Genomic DNA, 15,912 nt, shown 5'->3' with positions numbered 1-15,912 from the left:
GAAACATGGTGGCACTTGTGGGCTGCCCAACGCAATCCTCGCTGACTTGATTTGACGCAAATGATGCATTTCGCTTTATGCTTCAACGCACATGTGATAAATAAAGCCGATCTTTACCGTTCTCCACAATCTCCCTCAGGCACAGTTGAAATACTATGTCAAAGCTGTTCAGTCCCTTTGTCAGATTAAGTTTTCTGGGGATGAAGAAGCTTTCTGCCATGCTCCCCTGCTCTGACCCCAAGCTTCCAGAGCTCTCAAGTCTTGCATTACAGTATCGGGTTTGGCTAATTTAAAAAGCAGGAAACTGTGGACGTTCCTATTTGATATCCAAAACCCTAGTGCACTTGCACCAGGCCAGGTGATGCACATGTAAACGCTGGTAGTAATCGGCAGCCACCCCCAGCCATCTGCGGGCACAATTAAAACCTTCCCTTTCATTTCCGACCAACTCCACTTGATCCATTTTACACGGCAATGAAACGTAACAGCAGTGTCACGGTGATCCTTTGTTCTGGAATTAACAGCTCTTGGAACTCCTTCGCCGTGTAATTGCCTATTCCCGAGGGTGTGTCCGTTACAATAAAGGTCAGGTGGAAACGACCCACTGGGTCACATGAAATTGCCAGCTCAACACCTTCATATCTCAACCCGCTCGTTCAAGGAGGACGTCATCGCAACTTGGCAGGGATAAATTGAAGTCTACTGAAGATTGAAAGGCTTGGAGCGGACATGGAGAGGATATTTCCTGTTTTGGGAAGTATAGGACCAGAGAGCACAGCGTCAGAATGCAAGCTATAGACACATAGAAGTAGGATAAGAAAATGTCAGTCAAAATGACACGGCAGGGTAGTGCAACACTTTACAGTGACAGTGGCCGGGGTTCAATTCCCACTGCTGCCTGTAAGGAGTTTGTACTTTCTCCCCGTGACCGTGTGGGTTTCCTCCCACGCTCCAAAGACGTACCAGTCAGCAGGTTAACCGGACGCTGTAAACTGTCCCGCGATTAGTCTGGGGTTAAATCGGGGGTTGCTGGGGGGCACGGTTTGAAGAACCGGAAGGTCCTACTCCACACTGTATCTCAATAACATAAACAAACAAACAAACAAAACTACAAATAAACAGAGTAGATATGGAGAATGCTGATCAAACTAAGCAGCCCAGGTAGCATCTGGTGGAAAGAGAAAAAGACTCACAAAACAGAATTGTGTCATTCGGCCCTTTGAGTCTGTTCCGCCCTGAGACAGAGAGGAACAAGTCAGACGAGTCAGCAGTGAAATGTGGGTGGAACCCAGGGGATTTGGGAAATTAGCTTATTGCTATTACACGTGTAGCCCCCTGGCCAACCTCAGGGTCGCTCGGCCCGCTGTCGTCTAGGGAAACAGCCCTTGGCCCCGCCAAACTGGGTAATTAGTTTGTGTGGGTAATGCTGTGTGATGTACCCACCCTGCCCAAATAATAGACCATACATCAGATACGATTAAATGATTTACAGTTTAGAGATATTACTGGAACTATATAATTAATAGAGAATAAAATATAAAAGGAAAATAAAAGGCACCACACTTATCAAAGTTCAATCTCTTCGTGCACAAACAGTTGGAGCTCAGGACCCTTCTTTTTCACCCTGCGACCCCTCGACCACCTCGACTGGCCGCCTGGGACCAACAACGGTGGTTGACAAGACGCTCCACACGAGTCCATCTCCGTCTCCTCTCCTCACCCTGGACCTCGGACTCGGGGTCCGACCCCGTTAGCGGACTCACAGCACCTGGTCCCTCCTCTATCTCTCTCTCCCGCCTTCTGCCCAAAAACCCCGCGCATACAATATCTTCAGACACACCAAAAGCATAACAACTATGCCAATTGGTTCGTAACACCTTTCTTATCAGTAACGTGATCAAATAAACTGCTAGCGGGAGGACTTTCTCAGCAGTTAACATAACAAAGAAGCCCTTTCAATTATAACATAACAAAGAAGCCATTTTAATTAGACTACACAGTGACATAAAAAAAAGAAACCCCCTTACACACATACTGAGCAACAGTGAGAAAACACTGTTTCCTCTGCCATCCAGACAGATTGTTTCATTGCAACAGTGCACTGAGATAATACAAGGGTAAACAGGAACAGCATGCAGAATAAAGTGTTATAGGTACAGGGAGTGTGCAGAGCAGGCAGTCAGTCAGTGGAAAGGCTGTGATTAAGTCGACTGTGAGGTCAAGAGTCCATCTTCCATACTGGGGGACCGTTCAAAAATCCCGCCAGAAGTGAGATTGCCCGGGGTGGGTGGGGTCTTTGATCAGGTTGGCTGCTTTCACTCGTAGAGTGAAGATAGGTGGATCTGATATTGGCTGTGTGATTTGTACTGATGTAGTTCTGAAGCTCTGCCACATGTCCAGCAGGTCAGACTGGTGCACAGACAGGAAAAGGGAAATGGGTGGCAGGCAGAAATTGTTTTTATATAGAGTGGAAGAAAGGAAATGGTAACTGAATATGATTTTATATAGAACATGACACTGAGACCACAACATTCACAGGGGTGTGTGGAACATGATGCCAGGGGTGGTGGTAGAGGCAGATACATTCAGGCCATTTAACAAAACTTTTAGGAACATGGATGAAAGAAAAATGGAGGTTAACATGGGAAGTTCACGTTGAAGTAGATTAAAAAGTCGGCACCAGGCACCACGTTGTGGGGCAAAGGGCCCGCATTATGCTGTAATGTTCTACGTTCAAATACTATTCAAAGTAACAAGGGAGTTCTCTCCCTGTCAATAGCTGGGGCTAGACACAGGTTAGAGGAATCTGTCTTAACTCCAGGCATTCATCAGACAGGCTCCTGCCAGGACCGGTGACAGGAAATCCTCAGCTTATTTTCATTCATTGTAATGACAGAACCATTGCTGATACTTGGAACACGTAACACAGAACATACAGTATGGCAAAGCCCTTTCAGCCCACGATGTTGTGCTGATCTTTCAACCCACTCCAAGATCAATCCAACCCTTCCCTCCTGCACAGCCCTCCATTTTCCTCTCATCCACATGCCTATCTAAGAGTTACTTAAATGCCCCTAATGTACCCGCCTCTACCACCACCCTTGGTGTAAAAAACCTACCTCTGACATCCCCTCCTATACTTTCCTCCAATCACCTTAAAATTACGCCCTCTCCTATGGGCCATTTCTGCCTTGAGTCACTGCATCCAGAACTTCATTCTCTACAGGAATCCACAGACCAACTGAAAGGAAGGCATGAGTTAACCCCTTTACTTGAAGCACCAACATTTAGATGGTGGGATTGTGCGTATTCTCAAATGCAGGGGGGAGAAACAATTGATCTTTAGAACGACACAATGCTGGGACATTGCCCTCAACCAGCGTTCTCTGAACTCTAAAAGATACGGTTATTTTACTCAAATATGCCTTGTGAAACTCAGTCGGACAAACATGTGAACTACCAAGGCATAGAAGGCTATGGATCTGACATTGATACGTGCTGGGGTTTACAACCTGGGGTCCTCAGTTAATGGTGGGGGTCCATAAAATAGGCTGGGAACCCCTGCTAGGTGCAATGGGCTGAAGGCCCCATTTCTGTGCTTTGTCACTCTATGGCTCTATCACCGATATTCAGCACACGTGTGCACATGCACACACTAATTGAGAACAAACACACACCCACAAATGAGACACAGACGGCCACACAGGTTTGTACACACTCTCAGCGGCGGACAATGCTTACTTGTACGGGATGTGCTTGGTGCCGTTAACCAGAGCCAGGATGACATTCCCCAGTGCAGACAGGGAGAGGCAGAGTCCGGAGCCGCCCTCGCGACTTTTGCTGAGCACCTTGACGCAGCTCCCCAGGTCAATGAGGTGTAGACGACTGCGACCTCCTGACACTGCCGGCAGAAGAGGATAAGAGAGGGATCAGATCAGTTGGCTGTCCCACTGCCATCCGCGGAGAAAACTCCCCCCTCCCCCCCCACCCCCCAGAACGACTGGCTCCTCGTAACGCTCCCCAAACGCGGACAAAGCAATTATCAACCTCACAGTGCCGTGGAGACTCAACTGTCCGATGGGCGGGAACGCAGTGAAACAGCATCCGGCATTCCAAAGGAAAATATACTTCCCAAACAGGAACGCAAAACCAGGACCCTGCGCATGCAAGATGTAGCCAGGCCAGCTGCAGCTGTGCTGGTGATATTGTCGACATGCACGTCTTGATGCATGACCATCGGAATATTGAGTATGATCCAGGGAAGCTCATGGGAACACGGTTATAAACTCATCAGGGGTTATCGCACAGTGTGATCCCGTAATCCCTCCAGGACTCCGGTACAATCAGGGTGGGAGCGTGTTCCCTTTGGGCATTCCGGTTTCCTCTCACGTCTCAAAGACCGGCAGATCAGTTGGATCACCTGGCCCCCATTACTTGCCCCCCAGTGTGCCGGCGGGTGGTGGAACCTGACTGGACGTGGAGAGAATTCAGGAACAGTAAGAGTAAGGGATGAGTGTAAAGACTCACAGGCAGCGTCTCAACGGGCTGAAGGGCCTGTTTCTGGGCCGTATGGCTTTCTGACTCGAGTATTTTCTCACCCTCCCATTGCCACTCCCAGAACAATGCAGCTCAAATCCTCAATACTCCTCTCATCACCGGGTGCGCAGTAGTGTAGCGATCAGCATAATGCTATTAAAGCAGCAGGGACCTGGGTTAAATTCCGCCCCTGCCCGTCAGGAGTTTGTACGTTCTCCCTGTGACTGCGTGGGTTTGCTCTGGGAGCTCTGGTTTCCTCCCACAGTCCCAAAGGCGTATGGGTTAGCAGGTTAATTGGTCACTTGGGTGTTCGTGGGCAGTGTAGGTCGGTGGGATGGAAGGACCTGTTACCATGCTGTATCTCTAAATTAACAAATTAAAATGAATCAGGCCAGCAGAACCCTCGCGGGGAAATTAGAGAAGGACAATAAATGAGCATTGTCCGTGTCAACTTGCCCTCAGAAGCCACGTTGAGAACACACTTCTCCACCTCACCTGGGCCCCAGAGGAGGGACGACCTGCTGACTGGGGTGGGGATATGGAGGCTCGGGGACTTATTTTAGTGACGCGCCATGGTGCCGACGGCAGGGGTGGGGGAGGACGCGAGGGAGCCAGCTCACTTCCGGCCTTGCCGCTCTTCTCCATGCGGTACTGGTAGATGTGCAGGGTGAAGAGCATGTGGGAGTTGCGCAGCTCCTCCTCGTCGCATCCCGAGCGGCTGCTGCGCCGCGAGGCGATGGCGGCGTCCAGGAAGTAGGCGGCCTTCTCCGGCGTTGGCGCGCGGAGTTCACTCTGGTTCTGCAGCTGCCGACGAAGCACAGACACACAGACACACACGATGGGAGGGGGAGCTACCGCCACGCCGCCACGGCCCGCCAACAACTGCACGGCGCTTTCTGAGGGACAGCAGGGACAGCCCTCAGACAAGGCTTCAATATCTGAACGGATCCTGACCCGGATCTGGGCCGTACCCTCCAAATATCCGGAATTGCCTCTCGGTTTTTTTGAACTACCTTACCTTCCATTTTTCTATTTTCTATTTATGATTTATAATTTAACTTTTTAATATTTACTAATTTTTACTATTTTTAATATTTAATATTTGTAATTCAGGGAGCGGGAGGCGCAGAATCAAATATCGTTGTGATGATTGTATGTTCTAGTATCAATTGTTTGGCGACAATAAAGTATAAAGTATAGTATCGAGCCACATTTGGGATGGGTTGGATAAATGTCCAGAAAACTCAGACAGTGAGGGAGGTTTGAAGTGGAAGAAGGGAGAGATGGTGGGGTGGAGAGGTTTAAGGAGAAAATTCCGGAGTGTGGAATGATCATTCCCAATCTGGAGTAAGTCATCCCTCTCCCAGTCCCTCGTTGGGCTTGGGGACACTTATATGGGTATCTGTGACACAAACTACTGAGGGTTATGGACATCACGGAAACCAGCCTCCTTTTGATGGACTCTGTCTAGACATCTGACTGCCTCAGTAAAGCAGCCAGTATAATCACCCACCCTGGACTTTCTCTCTTCTCCTCACTCATCGGGCAGAATATACAAAAACCTGAAAGCATGTACCACCAGACTCAAGAACATCTCCTACCCCACTCTTGTCACACTCTTGAATGTATAGTACTGTGCATATATGTGGCTAGGGTGTCTAAGACCCTTCCACAGTACTGCATATTGGTTAAAATATGAAGGTAACTGGGAAACAGAAATGAGAGTATCAGTTCAGTAGTATAAAGTGTTATTTGGTAAATGGAAAGATATAATAGATAGACAGTACCTGAGACTGTGTATGCCTGAGACTTTTGCACCATACTGTACCTCTTTAATGTTAAGATAGATTCTTGGCCTCATAATCTACCTGATTGTGATTCTGTGCTTTGTCTACCTGAACAGCACTTTCTCTGTAGCTGTTGCATTTTATTCTGCATTGTTATTGTTTTACCTTGTTCTACCTCAAGGCATTGATATGTATGAACAGTAAGTAGACAAGGTTTTCCTGTATCTCAATTCCAATATTTTTGTCCCAAATTCCATCATCTGCAGTCTCTCGTGCCTCCTTAAATGGAGGGGTCTGTGATGTCATCAGGGGTAATGGTAGGTGAGCAGAGGGTGTGCATTTTATCTAGCAAGAACAATAGGAGTTTTCATTCAAAAAGGGCAGTGCGGTGGTGTAGCACAACGCTTTACAGTACAGGTGACCCGGGTTCAATTCAATTCTGTAAGGAGCCTGTATGTTCTCCCCGGGACCATATGGGTTTTCTTTGGGTACTCTGCTTTCCTCTACCTTCCCAAAGAGATTCGGATTAGTAGGTTACTTGGTCACGTGGGTGTAATAGGGTGTCACGGCTTGTTGGGCTGGAAGGGCTTGTTACCATGCTGTATCTCTGAAGAAAATTTAAAACACATCCAATTATAATTTCATGGAAGCCTAGAGGGTGGCTGGAACTTGTGACTGGATGAAGTGATGGGGGCAATTTAATGAGAACCTAGTTAAGGATCTGAAGAAGTTCTTTGTTCCAGAGATCAGTTGAATTGTTAAGTGAAGACTATGCTCAGATCTTCACATTTTGGAAGAACAGAAGGAGGCCTCTTGGTCCCTCAATCCCACTCCACCAGACGATGAGATCCACTGCCAATCTCTACTGTTCTGCATTATCCCCACATCCCTTCACTTCCCTAATACCAAAAACATTATCGATCTCTGCCTCAGACGTGCCTACTGAGCCTCCACAGTGTCACCAACCACTGCGTGGAGTTTACTTCTTGTCTCACTTTGGACAGCTGACCCTGCATTTTGAATCTGATCCTTACCCCCGACAGCCCAGCCAGGAGAAACATCTTCTCTGCACCTACTCTGCCAAGAATACGACGGGTGATTGATAAGTTCGTGGCCTAAGATAGAAGGAGTCAATTTTAGAAAAGCTAGCACATTTATTTTTCAACATAGTCCCCTCCTACATTTACACACTTAGTCCAGCGGCCGTGGAACCTATTGATCTTGGACCTCCAGAAAGGGTCCATAGCAGGGGTGATTGATAAGTTCGTGTCCTAAGGTAGGAGGAGATGAGCTATTAACTTCAAACTTTCTGCATAATCACTCAAAGAGTTGACCTGCATGTAATGAGGGCTGTATGACTCATCTCCTTCTACCTTAGGCCATGAACTTATCAATCACCCCTGCTGTGGACACTTTCTGGAGGTCCAAGATCCGTATGCTCCACGACCGCTGGACTAAGTGTGTAGGAGGGGACTATGTTGAAAAATAAATGTGCTAAGTTTTCTAAAATTGACTCCTTCCTTCCACCTTAGGCCACGAACTTATCAATCACCCCCCACTTTGTACGTTTGAGAGAGATTACCTCTCATTCTTGAGAGAGAATAGGCACAGGCTAATTAATCTCTCCATATAGGGCAACTCCCCTGTTCCAGGAATCAACCTGGTGAACCGTGATGCACTCTTCCAATTGCAGGTATATTCTTACAGAGGCAGGGAGACCAAACCTGCACACAGTATTCCGGGATGAGAAAACCTGCAAATGCTGGAAATCCAAGCAGCACACACACAAAATGCTGGAGGAAGTCAGCGGGCCGGGCAGCATCTAGGGAAAAGAGTAAACAGTTGACGTTTTGGGCAGAGACCCTTCATCAGGACTGGAGAGAAAAATGAGGTTAGAGAAAGCAGGTGAGGGGAGGGGAGGGAGAAGTACAAGGTGGTAGGTGACAGGTGAAACCGGGAGAGAGGGAGGGGTAAAGAGCTGGGAAGCTGATTGGTGAAAGAGAGAAAGGGCTGGAAAAGGGGGAACCTGAGAGGAGAGGGTAGAAGACCCTGGAAGATAGGAAAGGGGAAGGAGCACCAGAGGGAGGTGATGAGCATATAAGGAGATAACTTGAGAGAGTTGAGAGAGGGAAATGGGAATGGTGAAAGGGGGAACAATTACCCCAAGTTCGAGAAATCGATGTTCATGCCATCAGGTTGGTGGCTACCAAGACGGAATATAAGGTGCTGCTCCTCCATCCCGAGTGTGGCCTCGTTGCAGCAGTCGAGGAGGCCACAGACTGACATGTCAGAATAGGAACGAGAAGTAGAATTGAAGTGGCTGGCCACCGGGAGATCTCGCTTTTCCTGGTGGACGGAACATAGGTGCTCGGTGAAGCGGTCTCCCAAACTACATCGGGTCTCACCGATGTACAGGAGGCCACACCGGGATCACTGGATACAGAGATGACCCCAACAGACTCACAGGTGCAGTGCTACAGTAGATGACCCCAACACTTCTTCCTACACCCAACAAAAACCTTCTTGCTCTAACTTATCGTGTTTTTTTTTCCAGTCCTAATGAAGGGTCCTGTTGGCCTGAAATATCGACTGTTTACTCTTTTCCACAATATTCCAGAAGTTGTCTCACCAGCATCCCACACACCAGTGACCACTTTACTAGGAACAGCTGCTCCTTAGTGCGTATCAGTCAATCTTGCAGCACCAACTCAATGCATAAAAGCACGCAGACGTGGTCAAAAGGTTCAATTGTTGTTCAGACCAAACATCAGGATGGGGAAAAAATGTGATCTAAGTGACTTTGACTGTGGAGTGAGTGTTGGTGCCAGATGGGGTGGTTTGAGTATCTGAGAAGATGCTGATCTCCTGGGATTTTTATGCATGACAGTCTCTAAAGTTTACAGAGAATGGTGTGAAAAACAAAAACATACAGTGAGCAGCAGTCTGTGGGTGAAGATGCCTTGTTAATGACACTGGTCAGAGAAGAATGACCAGACTGGTTCAAGCTGGCAGGAAGGTGACAGCAACTCAAATAACCACACGTTTCAACAGTGGTGTGCTGAAGGACATCTCAGAACACACATGTCAAACCTTGAAGTGGATGGGCTACAGCAGCAGAAGACCACAATCATACAGTCAGTGGCCATTTTATGAGGTACAAAGAGTACCCAGTAAAGTAGCCACTGGGTGTATAATTCCAATAAGATGTTGTTTGCTCTTGCACACAATTCCCCTTGCAATAGATGTCAAACGTGCCATCTGCTAGCCTAACCTGCACGGTAACGTGTCCTGTTTTGTGTACAGGGAAATCCAGATCTCCTTGAAGATCAACATCTTCCAACCTCTACATTGTCTGCCAAAGTGAATGACCTCTCACATTCCTCCATCTTATATAATCCACCTGCCATAACTTATCCATTCACTCTGCCCATCCATAAGAATATGAGAAGCAAGAAAATACCAGGAGTAGGCTATATGGCATACTGAACCTGCACTGCCATTCAATCATGGCTGATTTTTTTAACCCCATTCTCCTGCCTTCTTACCATAAACCTCATCCCCCTGACCAGTCAAAAACCTATAAATCATGGCCTTAAATAGACTCAATGACTTGGCCTCCAGAGCCGTCTTTGGCAATGGATTCCACAGATTCACCATCCTCTGGCTAAAGAAATTCTATTCTTCCTCATCTCTGTTCTGAGGGGTCGTCCCTCTGTTCTGAGGTTGTATCAGGATGTGGCAAAAGGACTACATCATTATCACCTCAGTCAGGCTGTGTTGGGAAGGGAGGGGAAGGGCAGCACGGGAGGTGGGGGGGGGGGCATCTTCATCATAGTTCTCTTACCCTTGGGAGGACATAATCCAAAACCTGGCCTCAATGCCAGTCCTTGGCAAATCACAACACTAATGGCCGTTGAAGGTGCTGCCCGTGCCTCCACTTTTGAAGGAAATAATTCTGCTTCTAAAAAGTCTCAGAAGGCCTTGGGCAGTGAACAATAAACTGCGTTACCTGCATGCCACAGATGGGGTCCTCACAAAGGTAGACTCCAGGAGACTGGCCGTCCTGCAGACTGCCTGTGGCCACCTCAGACAGTAGGTCCTTCAGGTTTTCTTCCTTCCCCCACACTTCGACTGCCGAGACCCGGACTGAGAAACGAGCTCCCGTCTTCTCCTTCCTCTCGTTAATCAGTTTGAAAAGCCAGGAGATGGCACAGGGGATGATACCCAGGTTCTGCATAGAGTCATCTCTCCCAATCATTGTGTACGACTTCCCTGGCACATCACAAAAGAGTGGGCTCAGATTACAACATGGGACAGATTCATACAGTCCAACAGAATTCCAACAGTCAAAATTCACCCACAATTTATGCTAAACACAGAATGTTTCAGTGGTGATGCGGACCTCTCTGTGAAAAAGAAGGCACTAATGAGGTTGAATTTCACTGGTGGCCGGGTGGAGAAACATCTCTACCAAAGGACGTGTAAGGCGCTCTTCCCCTCTACTAGCTTGGGTGAGGTACAACACTTGCTTAGCCCCCTGATCAGGGTCACGTGAAACCATGGGAGCAGACGGTGACTGGCCGTTTGAGCGGCTGGTGTATATCACAAACCCTGGTTAAGCGACCACTGATTCCAGGCAGGCACTCTCTGAAGAGTACTGATAATGGCTGGGGTCACCCATCTTGTAAAGACACTGCCCAGAAGAAAGCAATGGCAAACCACCTCTGTGGAAAAATTTGTCAAGAAGAATCATGGTCATGGAAAGACCGTGGTCGTCTACATCATACGACATGGCACATAATGACGATGACTACAGTACGCAAATACCATTGCATTACAGTTTAGGAAATCATGAAGGGCATAGATAGAGTCACAGAGTTATAAAGCATGGAAGCTCTATAAGGCATCCGTTAGTCTTGCGAGACCATGGATCTGCGCCTGGAAAGTCTTCACTCTCCAGGGCACAGGCCTGGGCAAGGTTGTATGGAAGACCGGCAGTTGCCCATGCTCCAAGTCTCCCCTCTCCACGACACCAATGTTGTCCAAGGGAAGGGCATTAGGACCCATACAGCTTGGCACCAGAGTCGTCACAGAGCAATGTGTGATTAAGTGCCTTGCTCAAGGACACAACACGTTCCCTCGGCTGGGGCTCGAACTCATGACCTTCAGGTCGCCAGTTGGCCACGTGCCCACACAAGCAGGCCATCTAGTCCATGCCAACCAAGATAGCCATCAAAGATAGTCCCATTTACCCATATTTGGCCCATATTCCTCTGAACCAGGGGTTCCTAACCTGGAATCCATGGACCCCTTGGCTAATGGTAGGGGTCCATAGCATAAAAAAGGTTGGGAACTCCCCACTCTAAACCTTTTCTATCCATGTACCAGTCTAAGTGGCTTTTAAAAGATACAGTACTGTGCAAGACTCTTGGGGACATATATAGTTAGGCTACCTGAGTCTTTTCACAGTACTATTTATTGACTAAAATAGGAAGGTGGTTGGAAAGCAGAAAAAAGAGTACTTAGCTTTGTATTAGCTCAGTAGTATGAAGTGTTATTTGGTAACTGGGAAGATAATAAATACAGTACTGTGTAAAAGCCTTGGGCAACCAAGCTACATATATATGCTTAAGAGTTTTGCACAGGACTGTAGGGGAATACATTCACTCTTTATCTCAGTTTTGAGGAGTAAAGAATTAGAGGTCAAAGGGTTAATGTGTGAGAGGAGATATTTTAGCAGGAACTTGAGGGGTAACTGTAACTGCCGGTAAAATAGCAATAGTCAAAAGACATTTGCACAGGCGCTGTCTCGCCAGTTGTCTAAAACTTGAAGCCCCTGTTTTCTTAGGGGATTTGAAAGCACTTGAATTATTGCATTTGTTTTATTTTACTCTACTCAGATGATGTGGAACAGGCCCCTCCAGCCCATCGAGCAATGCTGCCCAACAACCTACCTGGTTAACCCTAGCCTAATCACAGTACAACTTATAATGACCAATTAAGACTATAAGACAAAGGAGCAGAATAGGCCATTCAGCCTATTGAGTATGCCCCAAGTTGACCTACTAACCGGTACATCTTCGGATTGTGGGAGGAAACTGGAGCACCCAGAGGAAATACACACAGTCATGGGGATTTTAAAGAAGAGAAGAAAGTTGTCCAGTTATCTTCCATGCTATTTTGTCCTTTGCTCAGCACCAGAACAACAGGTTAGCTGCTCATTATCTGAAGGCGGACTGTCAAAATGCCCCAAGCAATCACTGAACAGTTGCTACCATCACTGACCTGGCGAATTGCCTGTAAATGTTCTCAGTGAGGAGGTGGTGTTAGGTTTTTACCCCAGCCTAGTGCTATTGCTGAGGGAACTAATCCACCGTACTGTGTGGGAAACATTCTGTTCGTCAACTTTACTGAGAGCCGACATTAATCTGTAGGCACAAGAAGCCATGAGACCAGAAGGCCATTCGGCCACTCGGCCCATCAAGTCTGCTGCATCATTCCACCGTGGCTGATGGAATTAGACAAGAAGACATAGCTGAGTGGGTTGAGCAGCACCTGTGGAAGGAAAGGAAATGCTGGCATTTCACATTGAAACTCTGCTTCCGGACTGAGATGGAGAGACAAAATGGATGCCACAGAGAGGAGTGGGGAGGGGTGGCGAGGAAGAAGTTCGAAGCAATTGGGGGATTGACCGGCAGGTAGAGCCAGGTAGGGGAAGGGGCTGGGGCTAGAGTAGAGAGAACGAAAGGTGGAGGCAAAGAGAGAAAGAGGTAAAAATATGGAGAGGCAGATGGAGCAAGTTGAGGGGTGGGGTGAGGGAAGTCTTGGGAAGAAGGTGGTTGAGGAGCCAGAGAACAGTTGAAGCCACTTGGTAAGAATGTCAACCAACCTAGTTTGGTGTGGCCAAAGCAGAAGACGCAGCCGTCAGCCCCATTCACCACGGACTGGATGACTTCTGCTACAGTCCCAGCACAAACTTCAGCCTACAGTGGAAACAGAGGAGTGACAGAGGATTACACAGGAGCCCAACAAACTGACGGCAGCAACCCTGCTGACTTCGACACTGGACTGAACTCCTCAACATTTCAGGCTGACGTGTCCCCACATGATGCTCCGAGTTTGGAACACAGAGTGAATGTGCCCTTTGACCAGCAGACATTGGTTCTTCCCCTCCCCCTCTTCTCTCTATTTCCATTCCCCATTCTGGCCCCCCCCCCTTACCACTTCTCTTCTCCTTATCTGCCATTACCTCCCCCAGTGCCTCAGCTCCTTCCTCCATCCTCTCCTATCAGATTTTTTCTGCAGTCCTTTAACTTGTCTACCTATCACCTCCCAGCTTCTTAGTTATCACCCACCTACTTCCCCTCACCTGGCTTCACCTATCACCTGCCAGCTTGTACTCCCTCCCCCTCCTCCCTCTTTCCTGTCCTGGCCCCCTCACCCTTCCTTTCCCGTCTTGATAAAGAGTCTCGGCCCAAACGTTGACTGTTTATTTCCCTGTTTATTGTCCGTTTATTTCAGATGCTTCTTGGCCTCCAGCATTTTATGTGTTGCTCTACCTCCTCCTTCTCCCACCCCTATTATCCAGACATCCCACCCTGCAAAATCTCATTTCAGGGAGGTAGCACCATCAATTTGCAGGAGACTCCCAGAACTTCTGGGAGAGGTGGGATGTTTGCAATAGAGTAGCTCCTTAGCAGCCAGCCAGCTAGTTTAAATAACGTTAGCTATGCTAATGAACAAATGACACCTGTTAAACTCACCTCAACATGTCTTTTACAGTCTTAACCCACCATGGGCAATAGAAAAGTCATTGTTGCAAACAGCGCAGCGAGCAACACTGTCATTATTTTTGACTCCTATTAGGCAGGGGTACACTTCAGGGTAGTCTGGGGTGACATACGTTTTACATTTTCTTCTTTTGGAACACTCTGTCATGGCGCGCTCTCGCTCGCTCTCTCTCTCTCTCTCGTGGTCGCTCTTGTGCTTTCTCTTTTGCTTTCTCTCTCGCGCTCTCTCGCTCGCTCTCAAAAAATTGATTTCCGTGATATTGTATATAATTTGCAGGCATCAGGGAGCCACTATTAATATGCGGGAGACTCCCAGAACTTCCGCGAGAGGTGGGATGTCTGATTACCTTCTTACCTTGCACACTTCTGCCTTTTTAAACTTAGTTTTGAAAATTTAGTTCACTCCACAAAATGACAATCTTAAAAATGCTGCCGATGTCCATCAGCTCAGAAAGTGAATGTGTGTGTGTGTGTGTGTGTGTGTGTGTGTGTCTGTGAACTGTCTCTCTCTCTATCTCTATCTATTTCAAGATACAGCATAGAATAGGACCTTCTGCCCTTCGAGCTGAGCCAGCCAGCAATCCCCAATTTAATCTTAGCTTAATCACGGGACAATTTACAATGGCCAATTAGCCTACAAACTGGTACATCTTTGACTGTGGGTGGAATCTGGAGCACCTGAACGAAACCCATGCAGTCATGGTGGGGGTAAGTACAAACTCCTTATAGGCAGTGGCAGAAATTGAACCTGGGTCGCTGGTACTGTGAAGCGTTGTGCTAATCACTATGCTAACGTGCCAGCCCTGTGCAGAGAGAAAGAGAGCGGGAAACACAAGTACCATTTCAAAGGGGCTTCTGTCCCTTCATTTCTCTTTCCACCATGGCTTCCTGACCTGCTGAGTCCCTCCAAAATTTCCTGTTCATTCATTACGAAGATTGGTGTTAGTGAGGAACAGAGATTGACTGGCTGGCTGTGTGGAGTTTGCACGTTTTCACTGTGACTGTGTTGGTGCCCCCTCCCAGGTACTCCAGTTTCCGCCCTTGTCCCAAAGACTGTTCGTTTAATTGGGCGCCTTTAAGTTGCCCCAGGTGTGCAGGTGAATCAGTTGATGGGCCTGTAGGGAATAGGTTAGACAGGTGAGTGGAGGAATGGGACTGACAAGGGACTCCAGGAGTCATGACAGGTTCACTGGGCCTCATAGCCTCCTTTACAACTGTAAGGAAAGAAAATGGAACAAAAATGCCTTATTTTTTCCACCTACCTTGATTCTCCACACAAACTCCCTGTAAGAAACATAAGCAGGTGTCCGCAGCTCATCAAATGTGCTTCACATTTTATAGAATCATTTAACTCATAGGCCCTTGTGTCCACATCAGCCAAATAGTGTTGGAAACCACTGTCTTTTTTTAATAATACTTTTTAAAGGATTTGTATTTTTTAACAAACTCATGTATTTTTCACACTCTCTGGCAGAAAGCGGTATAGCAGCTAAACTAATGGTTTATCACCTTTCTCATTTTTCATTGGCTAAGTATCATCACATTACCCACATAATGTAATTGTTTTATGTAGTCTATTAACTAATTTATCTCCATCTAAGAAAGTTATCTTATCTATATAAGTGATAGACTTCTCAGAAGCGCATTTTTATTCTTTTTCTACACACCTCTTGGCACTGTTTCTCAGCCTTTTATTTAGTTAGTTTAGTATTTCTGGACCATTTCTCCAGCAATGGAAAAGAGACTAGAAGCAGCTGAACTATGGTTCTATAGGAGAATGTTAAAAATACCATGGACCA

The 15,912-nt window shown here is 47.3% G+C and overlaps 1 protein-coding gene across 3 annotated transcripts in view; it reads right to left on the bottom strand.

The window, feature by feature from the left end:
• kif26ba (kinesin family member 26Ba) overlaps positions 1–15,912 on the bottom strand; it is a 380,767-nt gene that overhangs the window by 61,295 nt on the left and 303,560 nt on the right. For all 3 annotated transcript variants that reach the window (XM_063055472.1, XM_063055473.1, XM_063055474.1), the window contains 4 exons: positions 13,213–13,306; positions 10,333–10,595; positions 5,157–5,340; positions 3,742–3,901 (listed from right to left, as the gene is read on the bottom strand). In XM_063055472.1, the coding sequence (XP_062911542.1) occupies positions 3,742–3,901; positions 5,157–5,340; positions 10,333–10,595; positions 13,213–13,306 (701 nt within the window). The remainder of the gene's footprint in view (positions 1–3,741; positions 3,902–5,156; positions 5,341–10,332; positions 10,596–13,212; positions 13,307–15,912) is intronic.

The sequence above is a fragment of the Mobula hypostoma genome, chromosome 8 (genome assembly GCF_963921235.1).
Source record: "Mobula hypostoma chromosome 8, sMobHyp1.1, whole genome shotgun sequence".
Taxonomy (NCBI): Eukaryota; Metazoa; Chordata; class Chondrichthyes; order Myliobatiformes; family Myliobatidae; genus Mobula; species Mobula hypostoma.
This window is presented reverse-complemented; position numbering and strand designations above follow the sequence as displayed.